The sequence below is a fragment of the Rattus norvegicus genome, chromosome 19 (genome assembly GCF_021556685.1).
Source record: "Rattus norvegicus strain SHRSP/BbbUtx chromosome 19, alternate assembly SHRSP_T2T, whole genome shotgun sequence".
Classification (NCBI taxonomy): Eukaryota; Metazoa; Chordata; class Mammalia; order Rodentia; family Muridae; genus Rattus; species Rattus norvegicus.
The window spans coordinates 49,216,431-49,231,834 of record NC_141552.1 but is presented as its reverse complement, the minus strand read 5'-3'; the positions used below and the strand labels follow the sequence as shown (position 1 = coordinate 49,231,834).

General features: G+C 42.6%; 2 protein-coding genes across 4 annotated transcripts in view; one reads left to right on the top strand and one right to left on the bottom strand.

The window, feature by feature from the left end:
- Positions 1 to 4,999, bottom strand: part of Prmt7 (protein arginine methyltransferase 7) — a 50,801-nt gene extending 45,802 nt beyond the window's left edge. The window contains exons 1-2 of the mRNA NM_001014153.1: positions 4,922 to 4,999; positions 3,545 to 3,739 (exon numbers count right to left, since the gene is read on the bottom strand). Coding sequence (NP_001014175.1) covers positions 3,545 to 3,639 — 95 coding nt within the window. The 5' untranslated portion in view covers positions 3,640 to 3,739; positions 4,922 to 4,999. The remainder of the gene's footprint in view (positions 1 to 3,544; positions 3,740 to 4,921) is intronic.
- A 72-nt stretch (positions 5,000 to 5,071) lies between these two features.
- On the top strand, positions 5,072 to 13,745 carry Slc7a6os (solute carrier family 7, member 6 opposite strand). Of its 3 annotated transcripts, none has more exons than XR_015643286.1 (5): positions 5,072 to 5,285; positions 5,389 to 5,655; positions 9,658 to 9,867; positions 11,843 to 11,971; positions 13,052 to 13,745. XR_015643286.1 is itself a non-coding variant. In NM_139328.2 (5 exons), the coding sequence occupies exons 1-5, from the start codon at positions 5,094 to 5,096 to the stop codon at positions 13,177 to 13,179; spliced, it is 918 nt and encodes a 305-aa protein (NP_647544.2). In that variant the 5' UTR covers positions 5,081 to 5,093; the 3' UTR covers positions 13,180 to 13,745. The 3 variants fall into 3 exon arrangements, 2 of the variants coding, with proteins under 2 accessions (XP_087449992.1, NP_647544.2); NM_139328.2 differs by having other exon boundaries at positions 5,081 to 5,285; positions 11,851 to 11,971; XM_087593866.1 differs by lacking the exon at positions 9,658 to 9,867 and having other exon boundaries at positions 11,851 to 11,971.
- Positions 13,746 to 15,404: the final 1,659 nt, after the last annotated feature.

The following is a 15,404-nucleotide window of genomic DNA, read 5'->3' as shown; positions in this document are numbered from 1 at the left end:
ATGCATGTGTGAGGGTCACCATACTCAGAAGTTCACATCACTTTAAGGGAAAATGAATGGCTAGATACAGTGTCTAAAGGGAGGGAAGTCACATCCCTATTTTCTATTTCTCTCTGAATCACCTTACAGTTCTTCCTGTGCTTACTTTATTTCCCCCAAGCTTAGGAGGGGGCTGGGGCTACCACTCAGTGATAGAATACTTACCTGCCTAACATGCTTTAAATGAGGGGGAGGTATAATCCTTAGAATCCTCACTTCAATCTCTGTCCCACTGTACTGGTTAGTTTTTTGTCTGTCTCGGTTTTGAGACAGGGTCTCAAGTATGTAGCCCTAGCTGACCTGGAACTTGATACATAGTCCAAGCCGTTCTTGAACACAGGGAAAGCCACCTGTCTCTGCCTCCCACGTGCTGAGATTAAGATACATGCTACCATCACCTTGAATTGCTTAGTTTTAACTGTCAACTTGATACAACCAAGAAGTACCTGAAAAGGGAGTCTGACTGAGGAATTATCTAGATTAAGTTGACCTGTGGGTAGTCTGTAGGGCAAGTCTTGCCACAATTAGAATCACCCAAGTAGTCGCACATGAAGAATTTTCCTGATTGCCTTAGATGAGGTGACAAAATGCACCCTGACTGGGTGGCACCTTCTGGTGGCAGCCAGATGAAAAAGGTGTTTCAGAAAGAAGAAATTACTGGTCTTTGAGGTTAGGTGTCTTGAAAGTTAAGACATCCCAAAATAGCTGTCACTCACTGGAGGGCTATGACCAGTAGTTACTTAGTCCAGAAGGTGGGGTGCCTTAGTAGTCCCTGTCTGACACCTGAAGCCCAGTAAGTTCTTGGAGAGTGGCTGGTTCCTGTTCCCACTTGAAGGCTTGGAAATACTTGGTTCTGTGGTTAGAGGAGGAAGCAGCAGCAACAGAGCAAACTGACACACTGGCAAGAGAAACAGCCAAGCAAAGACACTTGTTTCTGAAACACCCTCAAACTTTATCCAAGGCAATCAGGAAAATTCTTTAGGTGATTCTAACTGTGACTCGTTAACACTAACCCAACCTTAATAGCTGGCTCCACTGGCAGCTAATAGTCTACAGTCATCAGTTTCCAGTTTATCCTTCCAGTGCATCTTCTTGCAAAACTAAGCAACACATTTCACCCTATTTCTAACACAAAGTGGTATAATTATACACTTGCTCTTTTTCATGTGATGTACTATGAAGATCCCTCTACCAGTGGAGGATGAAATAAAAATAAAGAGCACATATGTTTTCCCAGCTACATTGTATCCCCTAGATAAATACACCACAGTTTTGCTACATTATATCCCCTAGATAGATACAACCACAGGTTTGCTACATTGTATCCCCCTGGATAGATATACCACAGGTTTGCCTAACAATGTTGATGGACATATGTTATTTTCAATGTTTTGTTATTTCTAAATGAGAATAAAACCAACCAAGCTAAGAATAAAGAAAAATACATTTATTTGGTGCTAATTAGGATTGCAACCTAAGATAAATTCACACTGTTGAAAACGTGCTCCCTACCCATTCATGTGTGTGGGTGCACAAGTACATGTTTGTGAAAGCATGTAAAAAGTGGAGGGAAATCTCCAGTCATCCTCTTAAATACTATCATTTCCTTTGAGTCAGGACTCACTGGCCTGGAGTTCACCAACTGGACAGACTGACTGAGCAGCAAGCCCCAGGGATCCTCCTGTCTCCACTTCCCCAGTGCTGAGATTACAAGCAGGTGTCACCACACACACTCTTTGTTTTGTTTTGCTTTCCTTTGGTTTTTGGAGACAGGGTTTCTTTGTGTAGCCCTGGCTGTCCTGGAATTCACTCTATAGCTAGCCTCAAACTCTAAGATCTGCTTGCCTCTGACTCTCTGGTGCTGAGACTAAAGACGTGAACCACCACCACTGGGTTTAAAATGTACAGCCCAGGGCTGGAGAGATGGCTCAGCCGTTAAAGGCTAGGCTCACAACCAAATATATAAAATGTACAGCCCAGGTGACCTCAAACTCTTGCCTACACCCCCTTTAGCTATTCCTACCAGCTTTTGACACAACTAACTTGTTCTTCTTTTAATGTCAATTCCAGGGGCTAGAAAGGGGACTCAGCAGTTAAAGAGTACTTGCTGCTCTTGCAAAGGACCTGGGTTTGATTCCCAGCACCCATATGGTGGTTTACAACCATCTGTAATTCTGGTTTCAAGAAATCTGATGACCTCTTCTAGCCCTGTTGGACACCAGGCACATGAATATATGCAGGTAAAACATTCACATACACATCAATAAACTCAAAAGGGTGGAGGTCATGCAAGGCATGGTGTCACAAACTTTTTATCCCAGTACTTGGTAGGGAGAACAAAGTGGATCACTGAGTTCAAGGCTAGTCTGGTCAACATAGTGAATTCCATGACAGTCAATGCTAAAGAAACTCCATCTCAAAAACAAAACAAAACAAACCCCAGGACATTCTAGAAACTGAACTAAGGTCCTACAACCCTTTTATCAACAGAGCTGTATCCTCATCCGCCCTACCTACTTTAAAAAAATAAAAAATAAAAAAAATAAAACATTTATTTTAGGTGCTAGAGAGATGGCTCATCGGTTAAGAGAACTGGCTGCACTTCTAGAGGACCAGGGTTTGATTCTGAGCGTCCACATTGTGGCTTACAATTGTCTAACTTGAGTAGCAGGAGGCTCTGACTCCCTCTTCTGTCTCAAAACTAGCCAGTAATAAATATATAGATGAAATCACAAAAAATATTTTATCTTTAATCATATGTGTATGAGTATGCCTGTGAGTCCAAGTGCCCAGAGTCCAGAAGGGGCATCATGTCTTCTGGAGTGAGTTACCTTCTGCAGTGAGTTACTGGAGGTTGAGCTGCCCACAGTCTTAAGTGCAGGATCTCTCGGGTCCACTCACCTCTCTCCACTGCACCAACAGAGCTCACCCTCATCAGATCTGATCACTGCTGTTGCTAACAGTTACTCCTTTTCCTAAGTTTCTCTTTTCTTTCCATCCTAACTTTCCTTCTGGCTCTACTTCAGCTTCCTCAGCAAATCCCATTTTTTATGTTCTATAACCTCTTTCACTGAGATGCTGCAACTTCTCTCAATCTCATCTTTACCAAGCTCTGCAAATTCCATGTCTCCCAACTCATGCTTCTTTCTACCTCTAGCATCACAGGAAACCCCTCCTCCTCGCTGGAGAGCATCCCACCTACCCAGTCATCTAACCAGGAGAAATCTTGGTGCTTCATGTACTTTCTCTTTTTGCTGCATACAGTGGGTTACCAAACTCCCGATCCTCCAAGCTGTTTTTCCTCTCTCACTGCTTCAACCATAGGACTGCAGGAACCACTCACTATCCTCTCTCCAACCCACTTCCCACACTGCTTTCAACAAGTATTCTGTTCTCCTAACATCTCAACTGCTCAGAAAACGATCTCCAGAATCTTCTTCAAAACTAAATTAGCCTCAACAAGACCTATACCATCTATAGCCAGCTGAGAAGCAACCCTTGTTACCTGGCAATTTCTTGGTGGTAATCATAGTGTTCATCCTCCTCCAGCCATTCCAGGGATCCCGTGGTTGGATTGGCACGGCCACAGAAGACCTTCATGGCGCCAATTGGCTCCTCAGTGTTTGCACAGAAATGTGGGCTTATCAATTTACTTCTTAGGACTAGAACTGGATATCAGAAACCTAATCAATTATAATGCCTAGGATGAGGCAAAGGACAAGAAAACAAAGAGAGAAAAAAAATCAAGAAACAGACAAATATGTCAAAGTTATTTAAAAACTTTTATTAATGATAACATAGACCTTCAATCTCAGTTCTGGGGAGGCAGAGACAGGCAGATCTCTGTTTGAATTCAATGGTCTACATAGCAAGTTCTAGGCCACCAAGAACTACATAGTGACAGTCCATCTCAAAAGAAAATTAGTATTTTGATATTTCTAGCAAGAGTAATTTCATTTTGTATAAAGCATATACCATCAAAAAACTATAATAAAAGCCATTTGTGGTAGCTCATGTCTACAATCTCAACACTTAGGAAGCCTAGGCAGAAGGATCTGAAGTTTGATGCCAGCCTGGGCTATGCTGTGAGACCTTGTCATAAAACAGGAACAAAATATAACAACGTGTTCGTGCATGTCTTTGATTCTAGCACTAGAAAAGCAGAGGCAGGAGTATCTCTATGAGTTCCACGCCTGTCAGAGACATACGTGAGCTCTTTAGAAAAAGTAGGAGGAAGTCCTATAGTAAATAATGTTGCTGGAAGTTTTGACACTTTTCAGAAATTCCAACACAAGTTCATCGTGGTCCATCCATCAGGTGAAGGCAAGTAAGAAGGCAGGGTAAGCCAAGCAATGAGCTAACATTAGACAGTAAAAGCACAGAAGTGGTTATTCCTCGACATATTAAGGGTACTTCTCTGTGATGTCGCTAGGGTTTAACTAAAAATACACTTAAAAATGCACTGAGGGCCACTCCAGAGTTTTAATTAGAAACATGTCCACCTAGGGTACACACGACGGCACTGCTCCGGGCAAGTGTGAACTGAATGGTTTCCAGCTACTCAGAATACCGACTAAGGAAAGCCAACCGTTCCCGGTTGGGTTGGAGGCTCCTAGAACAAGCCGTGCGCCTCAGACCCTACTCTGAGCTCGGCGACAGTCTGAGAAAGGACAGTCACCTACGCGGACTGCTGTTGCAGACCTGTTCAAGGTGCTAGAACAACTCCACGTGGATTCTGGAGAAGACCAGAAGATAAGTATACCGGAAACCCGAATGTTCCCAAGCCAGAGTCCTATGCCAGAGCCCTAAAAATGAGGCCCGAAGACTAACTGCACCCAGGACCAGCCACGGCCCAACCTCCCCAACATGCCCAACAGCTCACCCGCTGTGGGAAGCACTCCACTCGCCGCAAATTCCGCGGCCATTTTGCCTCACCCACTGGGGGCGGGGCGTCGGTGCGTAGAGGGACGTTCCACGAGGCACGGCCCTCTACGGAACTGGATATATATCCCATCTCACCCCGCGCCTTCCCACAGTACTCCGCGATTGCCGCTATGGAGGCCGGCAGGACTGCAGTGTTGCGCGTGAAGCGGAAGCGCAACGCGGAGCCCGCGGAGGCTCTCGTGCTGGCCTGTAAACGCCTCCGGAGCGGCGAAGTCGAGTCGTCTGCTCCAGAGACACCAGAGGGTCAGGAGACAGGGGCGGAGAGAAATGTCTTCCAATTGGTTGCCACCGTGCGATCTCAGGTATGAGAAGGAGGATAGACTCTTTTTTGTGGAAGCGATCTTTGAACGCTGTCCATATTCAAACAATTGCTGAAGCAGACATCCTTTTTCTGTCGCCCCTCAGGAGGAGCCAATCCAGCAGCTTGTGCGGGCTGCCCTGCGCCCGTCCCGGAGCAGCCAGCTGCGTATCCGCCGCGATCTTCGTGCCTCGGTTCGCGAGGTCCGTAAAGAGGGCCGCTACAGAGTAGTCTCCAGCCACCGATCCTCGGGGACCTCTAACAGTTTGGAGCCCCAGTGTGTGTCAGAAGCTGTCAGGGACGGAGGCTTCCAGTTATTGGACCTGGTCCACGAGGAAGAAGACCCAGAGGCTGCTGCCACAGACTGCCGCAAAGTGAGTACTATATTGTCTGCTCTGCTCCGGAAGGCAGTAATTAAGGGCATGCACACTGTAAGCTTAAGAATGGATGATTCACCCTAAAGGTTGACCTCATTCTACCTATTTGATTTTTGTTGTTGTTGTTGTTGTTGTTGTTTTTATTTTGTTGAGATAGTTTTGCTGGGTAGCTCAGGTTGACATAATACTGGCTGTGTAGCCCAAGCAGGCCTCTGACACACAACGGTCCTCCTACTTAAGCCCGTCCCAGGGCTGTGAATACAGGCATGTGCCACCCACACTCCTTATGATTGGTTGGTTTTCTTTCGTGTGGGGTGTGTGTGTGTGTGTGTGTGTGTGTGTATGTATGTATGTATGTATGTATGTATGTGTGTGTGTGTTTTGTCATACTTTCCTTCCTAGAATTTGGGAGGCAATGCCAGGTGGATCCCTGAGTTTCAGGCCAAAAAGGACTACATAGTTAGACCTTGTCTCTAGTTTGAATGTGATTGATCATCAGGCCTTTAATACTCAGGAGGCATGGATGGATAGATCTCTTCTTTCAAGGCCAGCCAGAGCTACACGATGAGAACGTGTATTAAAATAAATAAGCAAACAAAACTGATGCAGGCCTTTTAAAAGTAGATTTGGCTATTTAAGATATATACGAAAAATGAGGTAAATATGGAAGGGTTTTTAGCTCACAACTTCAGAGGTTTTAGTAAGGTGTGTGGTAGGCTGCTCAATTACTATGGATCTGTATTGTAGCAGAATACAGATCCATGTAACAGAGTAGTCACCCTATAGTGGCCAGCAAGCAGATAAATAAGAACAAGAACACTAAATAAAAATAATTAAATAAATAAAAGTTTCTGTTCCCAAGACTTAACATGGATAAGCAATTCAACAAAAGAAAACAGCTATGGCAGTAACAAAAGATACTGTTGCTTTTATTACTTTGCTAAGTATTTGTGCCTAGGGAGTGTGGCTGGTCTTTGCTACTTTGTAAGTTCTTCTTCCCCCCACCCCTACCCCCCAATCACTAGATAAGAGAAAAAAGAATAAAGGGGAGAGATATGATAGGGATCTCTAAATCTAATTTCTTCTTGTTTCTTCTTGTGCTTATAGCTGGTCTTTGCCACATGTGGTGGGTTTTTCCCACTCTTTATCGCCCCAGACAGACAGACAGACAGACAGACACACACACACACACACACACACACACACACACACACACACTTCTCACCTCCTATTACTAGATAGGAGAGAAGATAGAGGGGAGAGAGAGAATCTCTGAATCTGATTTCTTTTTGTTTCCTCTTTGAGCCCGACTACTAACAATCTGCAACCAACCTCCCTGAGGATGGGCCCTAGCATTTATAAATGCCTTCTGAGGGCTGGAGAGATGGCTCAGCGGTTAAGAGCACCCGACTGCTCTTCCAGAGGTCCTGAGTTCAATTCCCAGCAACCACATGGTGGCTCACAACCATCTGTAAAGAGATCTGATGCCCTCTTCTGGTGTATCTGAAGACAGCTCAGTGTACTTATATATAATAAATGAATAAATCTTAAAAAAAATAAAAAATAAAAAATAAATGCCTTCTGAAAAGTTCCCAGAACTCCAATGTCACAATTGCAGAAACTATCTGCAGCTGGCAAAAGCCACCTCTGCTAGGGCATGAGGCAAATCATGTCAGCTGCTTTCCGACAGCTCAAAGCAGCCCCACATCCCCACACCTGGAATTAAAACAAAAGCATATTCCTGTAATATTTCTGGTTTTTTTTTTTTTTTTAAACCAAAATTTCAGAGTTGTCACTACAAAGAAGCAAGCTTGGGGCAAGTGTTCTTTCACTGAGCTATATTCCTAACTCCGTATTACCTTTACTTAATCTTCACAATACTATGAATTAGATACTTTTATTGCCATCTTGTTTTTACTTTTTTCAAAAAGGTTTTATTAGCAGGCATTGGTTATTCAAAGTGATAGTTTTTATATGGAGATTTTGTACATATAAACTGTCACTCCTCTTACGAGCTTCTTAATGAATCTTGATTGTTCTACTTTTACTACTATGGTTTTTGTGTGTATTCCCATTAATAAGTGTGGGTGAGGAGCTTCTAGCTGTCTTACCTGGGCTTTTCTATGCCTGTATTTGTTTTGTTTTTTGAGACTATGTAGACCAGGCTGGCCTTGAACTCAGCTAAGATCTGCCTGCCTCTCCCTCAAGTACTGATTGAAGGCTTGCACCAGTACACCTCCAGCTGATTTGTGCGCTTAATGTTGTGTTGGTAATTAAATATTACATAAACTGATGAAACTGGAGTTTTCTTATGGAGTAGTCCATAAAAAACAAGCATAGTACTTTGGAAAGAACTTAAAGTAATAGTTCTGAACCTTCCTAATGATGTGACCCTTTAACACAGTTCCTCGTGCGGTGATGCCCAGCCATAAATTCATTTTGCTACTTCACAACTGCAATTTTGCTGCTGTTGTGAACTGTAATGTAAATATCTGATAAGCAGGATATCCGATAATGCAACACCCTTCCCCCAAAGGGGTCACAACCCATGAGGTCAAGAATATCTAATTTAGAGGTTCTCTTCACTGGTGACTAGGCTATGTCAAGTTGACAGTTAAAGCTAACTAGGACACACAAATAATTGTGACTTTTTGAAATTAATCTTTCTAAGTATAGTGGCTCAATGCTTATAATTTCAGCACTGAGGAAACTGAGGTAAGATGTCCATGAGTTTGAGGCAAGTCCAGGCTACATAAATAGTCCAGGCTAGTGACAAAAGTTATAAGAGCAATGTCTGTTCATAAAAAAATACAGTAACCTAAAAGTAAACTAGGAATTTAGGGATCAGTGATAAAGCTTTTTATGTAGTTTGCATAGGCCCTCAATTCAAATCTCAGAACTGGAGAAAAAAATATCTCTATTTACCTATAACCCAAAGACGGAAGCTGGTTGATTTTACTCAATATAAAGTTGATTGGCACTTTTGTTAGTCTTGGAAACTTAATGGCTATTTAATTTACTGAACTGGAGGGTTTGCTTACAGGTTAAAAGCACCAAGTTTACGGAGGACCTGAGTTCAATTCCCAACACCCACATGACAACTCACAACCATTTGCAACTCAGGTCTCTGGGAATCTAGCACTTTCTTCTGACCAAGGCAGCACACATACACATAGTGTGTATCCATACATATAGGCCAAACACTCATATAGATTAAGCAAAAGAAAAAAACTTTAAGGAGCAAAAAAACGCCTTTACAAAAACATATTTTACCTAATTCCTTTGTGACTTCAGAGAAACGGAAAATTCCCCTTGGTTTGTATGTGACAGCATCAGTCTCCCTGAGTGCTTTAGTCATGGAACATACCTACTTCTGTATGGTTGCTGATTGCACCAATGTAGCTTTCTGTGGTGAACTTGTTGAGAGGGGCCATCTGTAGCATTTCCCTGCAGTTTCATACTGACCTGTGCTACCAGGGTACCTATAGAAGCTGGAAAACATCTTAACCTGGGTCAGTTCTTTTCTGGAACCTTTGTTTTCAAGCTCTTCTTTCTTGAAAGCAGAAAGATTATAGGTGAGTCTATTTTTTATTACATGTAGGATATTGGTCAGTCAAGTTGAGCCAGACGACACATTTTAATAGGTTTTACCAGGAGAACCTTTATGGGCATATGTCTCCCAAAGGAAGAAAATACCAGCAAAGAGTACTCAAAGACCTGTAGAAGGAAACAAGTGTGTGAGGATAAGAATCTTGACTAACTGCAGTCCCAGTATTTAGGAGGTAGAGGCAGAGAAAAATCTGGGAGTTCAAAACCTGCCTAGTCAATATCGCAAGTTTCCTGGCTAGCCAGGGCTACATAGAATGAAACTGTCTCAAAACAAAAAGCCATCTTGAATAGGGCATTAAAAAAAAATACAGGCCTTTGTTTACCCAAGCCTGAGCATCCTTCGAAAGAGTCCTCATTTGAGTCTTAATCTGTCATCTGGTTTCTTTGTAGACATCTGATCCAGATGTGATCCTCTGCAATTCTGTAGAATTGATCCGTGAGAGGCTGACTGTATCTGAGGATGGATCCCAAGTAGAACACCAGGAGGAACCAAAGCACAGTGATGACTATGTATATGACATCTACTATATGGAGATGGCCCCTCCAGGGTGGATTGAGAACATCCTGTCTGTGCAGCCCTACAGCCAGGAATGGGAGCTGGTAAGGAGGTCTAAGAGGAGAAGGGCATAACAGGGCACTTCTGACTTCCTGGACCCCACTCCTTTTCTTTTTCTTTTCTTTTTTTTTTTTTTTTTTCCTTTTTCTATTTTTCGGAGCTGGGGACTGAACCCAGGGCCTTGCGCTTGCTAGGCAAGTGCTCTACCACTGAGCTAAATCCCCAACCCACTCCTTTTCTTTTTAAATTTTAAAATCAATTTTATTTAGTGTGTATGCATGGTGCATGTGTGGAAGCCACAATTTCTTTGTACCACAGGGACTCCTGGAATGCAACTTAGGTCATCAGATTTGCTGGCAAACACCTTTAACCACAAAGTTATCTTGCTATTTTTTTTTTTTTTTTTTTTTAATTTTGAAATGGGATCTCACACAGCTCATTGAATGTCTTCCTTGATGCCGAATCTCTCACTGAAGCTAGAGCTTGCTTGCCAATTCCAACTAATCTAATGACAGCTTACCCCAGGGATTCCGGGTTCTATCTCCCATTACCTGGGATCTCAGGCAGGCTCCCCAGCCCACCCAGCTTTTACAAGGGTTCTGGATATCCGGACTCTGGTACTTAAAGCGTGTAGAGCCCCGTTTTATTTTTGTGAAAGGATATCACAATGTAGACCAGGCAGGCCTCGTGCTTAGCATGTCGCCCAGGCTTTTAACTTGTGGCAATCTGAATTGCCCCAGCTTCCCCAACATTGGGATTACAATCATGTACCATCACACCTGGCTGTGCATTTCTCTCTTGATAAAACATTCTTCTAGTTCTTGGTTTTGCTTGGAAAGAAAATTCTATTTTGAATCTTTTGTAGAAATACAAATATGTTGGACTACTTATACTGAAAGTTTTGTTCACAACCTTGAGACAGTAAAACCAGACATGAGTAAGAAAAAACTTTATGGATGTTTTGCCTACGTGAATATCTGTACATCACTTGCATGCCAAAAGAGGCCAGAAGAGTGTTACCATCTTCTGGCAATGGAGTTTACAGATAATTGTAAGCCAATGTGTAGGTGTTAGGAATTGAACCCAGGTCCTCTTAAACAGTAAGTACCTCTAGTGGTTAGAACCACTGAGTTATATCTTCAACCCCCAAGAATAGGAAACTCTGTAAATTTTTTAAGAAGAGCCAGGCATGCTGGCATACACTTTTAATTCTAGCACATAAGAAGCAGAGGCAGGGGGCTGGAGAGATGGCTCAGTGGTTAAAAGCACTGACTGCTCTTCCAAAGGTCCTGAGTTCAAATCCCAGCAACCACATGGTGGCTTATAACCATCTGTAATGAGATCTGATGCCCTCTTGTGGTGTCTGAACAGCTACAGTATAATATAAATATAATAAATAAATAAATCTTTAAAAAAAAAAAAAAAAGCAGAGGCAGGTGAGTCTCTGTGAGACCATCCTGATCCACACATAGCAAGCTGCCTGCCAGCCAGGGCTAGCTCAGAAAAAAAGAAAAATTTCCTTAATGTCCTGACTCCATGTTCCAAAAACATTGAGCCCCCTTCCCCCCAGTTTATGTGTGTGAGTCTACATATCTGTCTGCCTGTGTGGGTGTGCATGTGTCTGGGTGCCCTCAGAGGCCATTACTAGTGTGGATAGGCACCACATTAGACCACTTTGTGGTCTCTACTCTTCCTTTCCTCTACCTCTTACCCTAAGTTTTTGATCCTAACCTTTGACACAGTTGTTACAGTCCCTCTACCACCCAGCCATTCATGAATGCTACCACCTCTTTACAGTCATTCCCCTCTAATTGCATTGGGATGTGGTATCTATAGCTAGACTCTAGGTTGGGTCTGGGCCTAAGATTACCTAGTCTCTTGTAAAGCAGAGTCAGACAAACTCTTCCTTGTCTTTTACACATGGTACTTTTACTTGAATCTCCCCAAGATGGTACTACCAATAGCTTCCTATAAAGAACATAACTTAGAATTTGGACTTAAACTCGTGTTTATGTTGAGATGTTCAGGTGAATGATGATGAGCAGCCAGAAGATATTTATGAAGATGAAGATGATGAAAACAGTGAAAATAACTGGCGCAACGAGTACCCAGATGAAGAAAGCAGTGATAGAGATGAAGATTCCAGAGGTGGGTAGCAATCCAGATGGAGTGGGGCTGGTGGGAGTCAAGATGGAGGTGATGTGTAATGAATTGACAGCGTGCTTGCATGGCCAGCTTCCCCAACTGCTGGGGGAAGTACTAACTGGGTTGGAGAGATGGTTCAATGGCTAAGAGCACTGGCTGTTCTTACAAAAAATGTGGGTTCTTTTTCCATTACTGACATGGCAGCTTACACCCATCCTTAATTCTATTCAATTCCAGGGAACCTGATTCCCTCTCCTGACCTCTGTGGGCACCAGGTATACATGGGCACATGCATACATTCAGGAAAAACACTAAACGTTTAAAAAAATAAGTAAGAAAATTGGGTATGGTTTAATCCCAGAATTTGGGAGGCAGAGGGAGATGTGTATCTGAATTCAAGGTCAGCCTGCTCTAAAAAGAGAGTTCTAGAACACCCAGGGATACATACACAAAGAAACCCTTTCTCAAAAAACAAAAGGTATTAACATATCACCCAGCAAGTCTGGCAACATGAATTGCTGTAATCCTCTCTGTAAAAGGAAAACTAACTTCTATAAGTTGTCATCTGACCACTATACATAACAAATTAATTCATTTTTAAAGAGATTAAGCATTTACATGGCTCTAGCAGGACAGGACATCCTTGTCATCCCAGCACGCACATGACTGAGGTAGCAGAGCAGTAAGCTCTAGGTAGATCCCGAAAGTAAGTAAGGGAAGAGGTAATAATTTAAAAACAAAAAGGCCTGGGCTGGAGAGATGGCTCAGTGGTTAAGAGCACTGACTGCTCTTCCAGAGGTCCTGAGTTCAATTCCCAGCAACCACATGGTGGCTCACAACCATCTGTAATGGGATCCAGTGATGACCTCTTCTGGTGTGTCTGAAGACAGTGACAGTGTACAGTGTACTTGCCTAAAACAAAGCCTCTGACCCCTGATAATTTGGCTGATGACCCAAGTTTGATCTCCCAACACCCACATAATGGAAGAACTGACTCCTGGAGGTTGTCTAAGTTTTTATCATAAATTTTCTTTATGAGCAAGTACTTTATAATGGAAAATACAATCTTTTATCTCCTTATAGGCTCTGATGAATACAACAGCCTCAGTGATGAGGAGAGAAGCTGCAGGCGACTGGTGTGGAGCAAATACCCTTTGGATGTACAAAAGGAGTTTGGCTATGACAGCCCCCATGATCTGGATTCAGATTGATGGCCTGCTGGTATCTGTGAGATTCTTCCACAGGCCTTTAAGCTCTGACTATAGAGCCATCATCTTAGGATTCCTAACTGAACATGTGGAAAGAAAAACTTTTACCCCAGCACAGTGAAGACTTCTACTTATAAGTGATAAGTGAAGCCAAGCATGCTGGGTCATGCCTGTAATTCCAGCATTGGAGAGTTTGGGAGCCAAGAACAGTACTGAAAAAGCAAGGCCAGCCTTTAGACTACACAACAATAAGTTCTAGGCCAGCCTTGGCATTTTATTTAAAAAAGAAAAAAAATTACAATCTGGAAAATAAAATGATGTAAAACCTCCAGCCCTGGTGGTTTTTCTGTCATTTTACTTGTATGCGGGAGTGCCTGCCTCCGGTGAAGCCTGTTCCTTTGATGGAGATCACCGCTACACGGACAACAGTGACTCCCCTGCCTAGAGCTATGGGAGGTCCTTCCTTCCCCAACCCCCTTTAGACTCTGACTATGGTTATAAAGACTGCTATCACCATACAGTGTGTATGAATGTGATACTCTAATAAAAACTCAACTTTTTATAGAGAAGCAATTCTTAAGTCTGATTGTTTAGGTGTTTCCCTCATAGAAAAAGATTAGGGAGATAAAAGTCTCAGAATTAACTTTATACACTGTGGGCTATGTCAACTGCTTATAGCACTCAAGGTATTACAGTTGTTCCTCATTATGTGTCCAGTACTGCCAAAAACCACCATGTATCCAAGTCCCTAACATAAGATGGCATAGTACTTCCACAAAATCTATGCCTATCTTCAGACTATAAAAACCTAAGTAAGTCTGTCCATGTTTAGAATAGGCACATTTCCCCCAAAATACATCTCTTTACATCTACAATTAGATTAGTAAATGCAGGGCTCACAATCATGGAAGGCCAACTGCATCATCAATAGAACAGTGTTACCAGAACTTGTGAGCATTCATTCCCCCTGTTTGTTTTCTAAAATCACGACTGCCTTAGCCTTAGATGTATTGTCCACTAAAACTACCCACGGCATGTTCCATGTATGCACTGGACAACTGGCTTCTGAGCACTTGAAATGTGATTAGTGCAACTGAGAAACCTCAAGGATTTTTGTTTGGGGAGAGGAATATGCGACAGTCTGTGTAGAACAGGCTGCCTCCAATTAGATGGGATCCACCTACTTTGGCCTCCCTACTGCTGGAATTAAAGGCCTGAGCCACCACAACCAGCAGGGTTTTTGTTTTTTTAATGTAAGTTGCAATCTTGTCTTAATCTTGCAAGTGCTAATATAATACGTGGATCCTTATCAAACTGGCTAGATTTTCACTTTAACTTAGCCACATATGACTAGTTACTGTAGTAGACACTAGGTGTCAAAAAATGCCCTCTTCTTGTGATAGATCCATGGAAAAGTAACACAAATGCCTTCTTTCCAGCACTTACAAGTTCATAAGCCTCTCCAAACCTCTACGCATTCTTTCACTTATCTACCTGTCTACAAGAAGTTATTAAACTTGTCAAAATTATCTAATTTGTATATTGAAGTGGTTATTGGAAACTAATCAAACCAATCAAAACTATCTCAGTTACTCTGAGTATCAACAAACAATTCAGTGTTTTGAGTCTACTAGGCAGCAATGTGGTATCTAACACTAGTCATCTTGATCTGTAGCAAAACTAAAATTCTATTTGCCACTACAATGTGCTCCCTGTTATGCTAATGTTAACAATAAAGGGCTGACATCAGGCTGTACCTAGTACGTGAGGGGAACAAACTGTACCATTATAAATTGGATTAGCACACCAGGAGGTGGATTCAAAGAGACAAAAGACCTGGTGGGAAGAATTCCACCACCAAGCTTGAATGCTGTAGGAAGTCTGGCTTCTTTCCCACAGGAAGGGTTCCTGAGGGAAGCTGTGTTCAGCTCAGAAAGAAAAAATGCTATCAGTTAAGGGATGAGGATAACATGGCTCACTAAGCAAATATTCGAGCACCTTCAGTGTGAGGTCCCTGTTTCTAGAAACCACTGGAGGGCAGCAAATTCCTGGAATTAGCTGGTTAAGGGCCAAAGACCACTCAAACCAGGGTCAGATCTTGCTTAAAAGCTTTGTTCCAGCAGAGCCTTGGAATGGATGCCAGCTTAGCTCAGATAGGAATCATGTTTGTATGGTTTAGACAAGTCAGTCTTTTCATAAAACTCCTTATCATCAGACGGATTCCCAAC

What these genes read in the sequence shown, in the direction of transcription:
- Slc7a6os (NM_139328.2), top strand. Translation starts at nt 5,094, where the DNA reads ATGGAGGCCGGCAGGACTGCAGTGTTGCGCGTGAAGCGGAAGCGCAAC. An exon ending in CTGCCACAGACTGCCGCAAA is followed by an intron (nt 5,656 to 9,657) that starts GTGAGTACTATA and finishes GTTTCTTTGTAG; the next exon opens with ACATCTGATCCAGATGTGAT. An exon ending in ACAGCCAGGAATGGGAGCTG is followed by an intron (nt 9,868 to 11,850) that starts GTAAGGAGGTCT and finishes TGAGATGTTCAG; the next exon opens with GTGAATGATGATGAGCAGCC.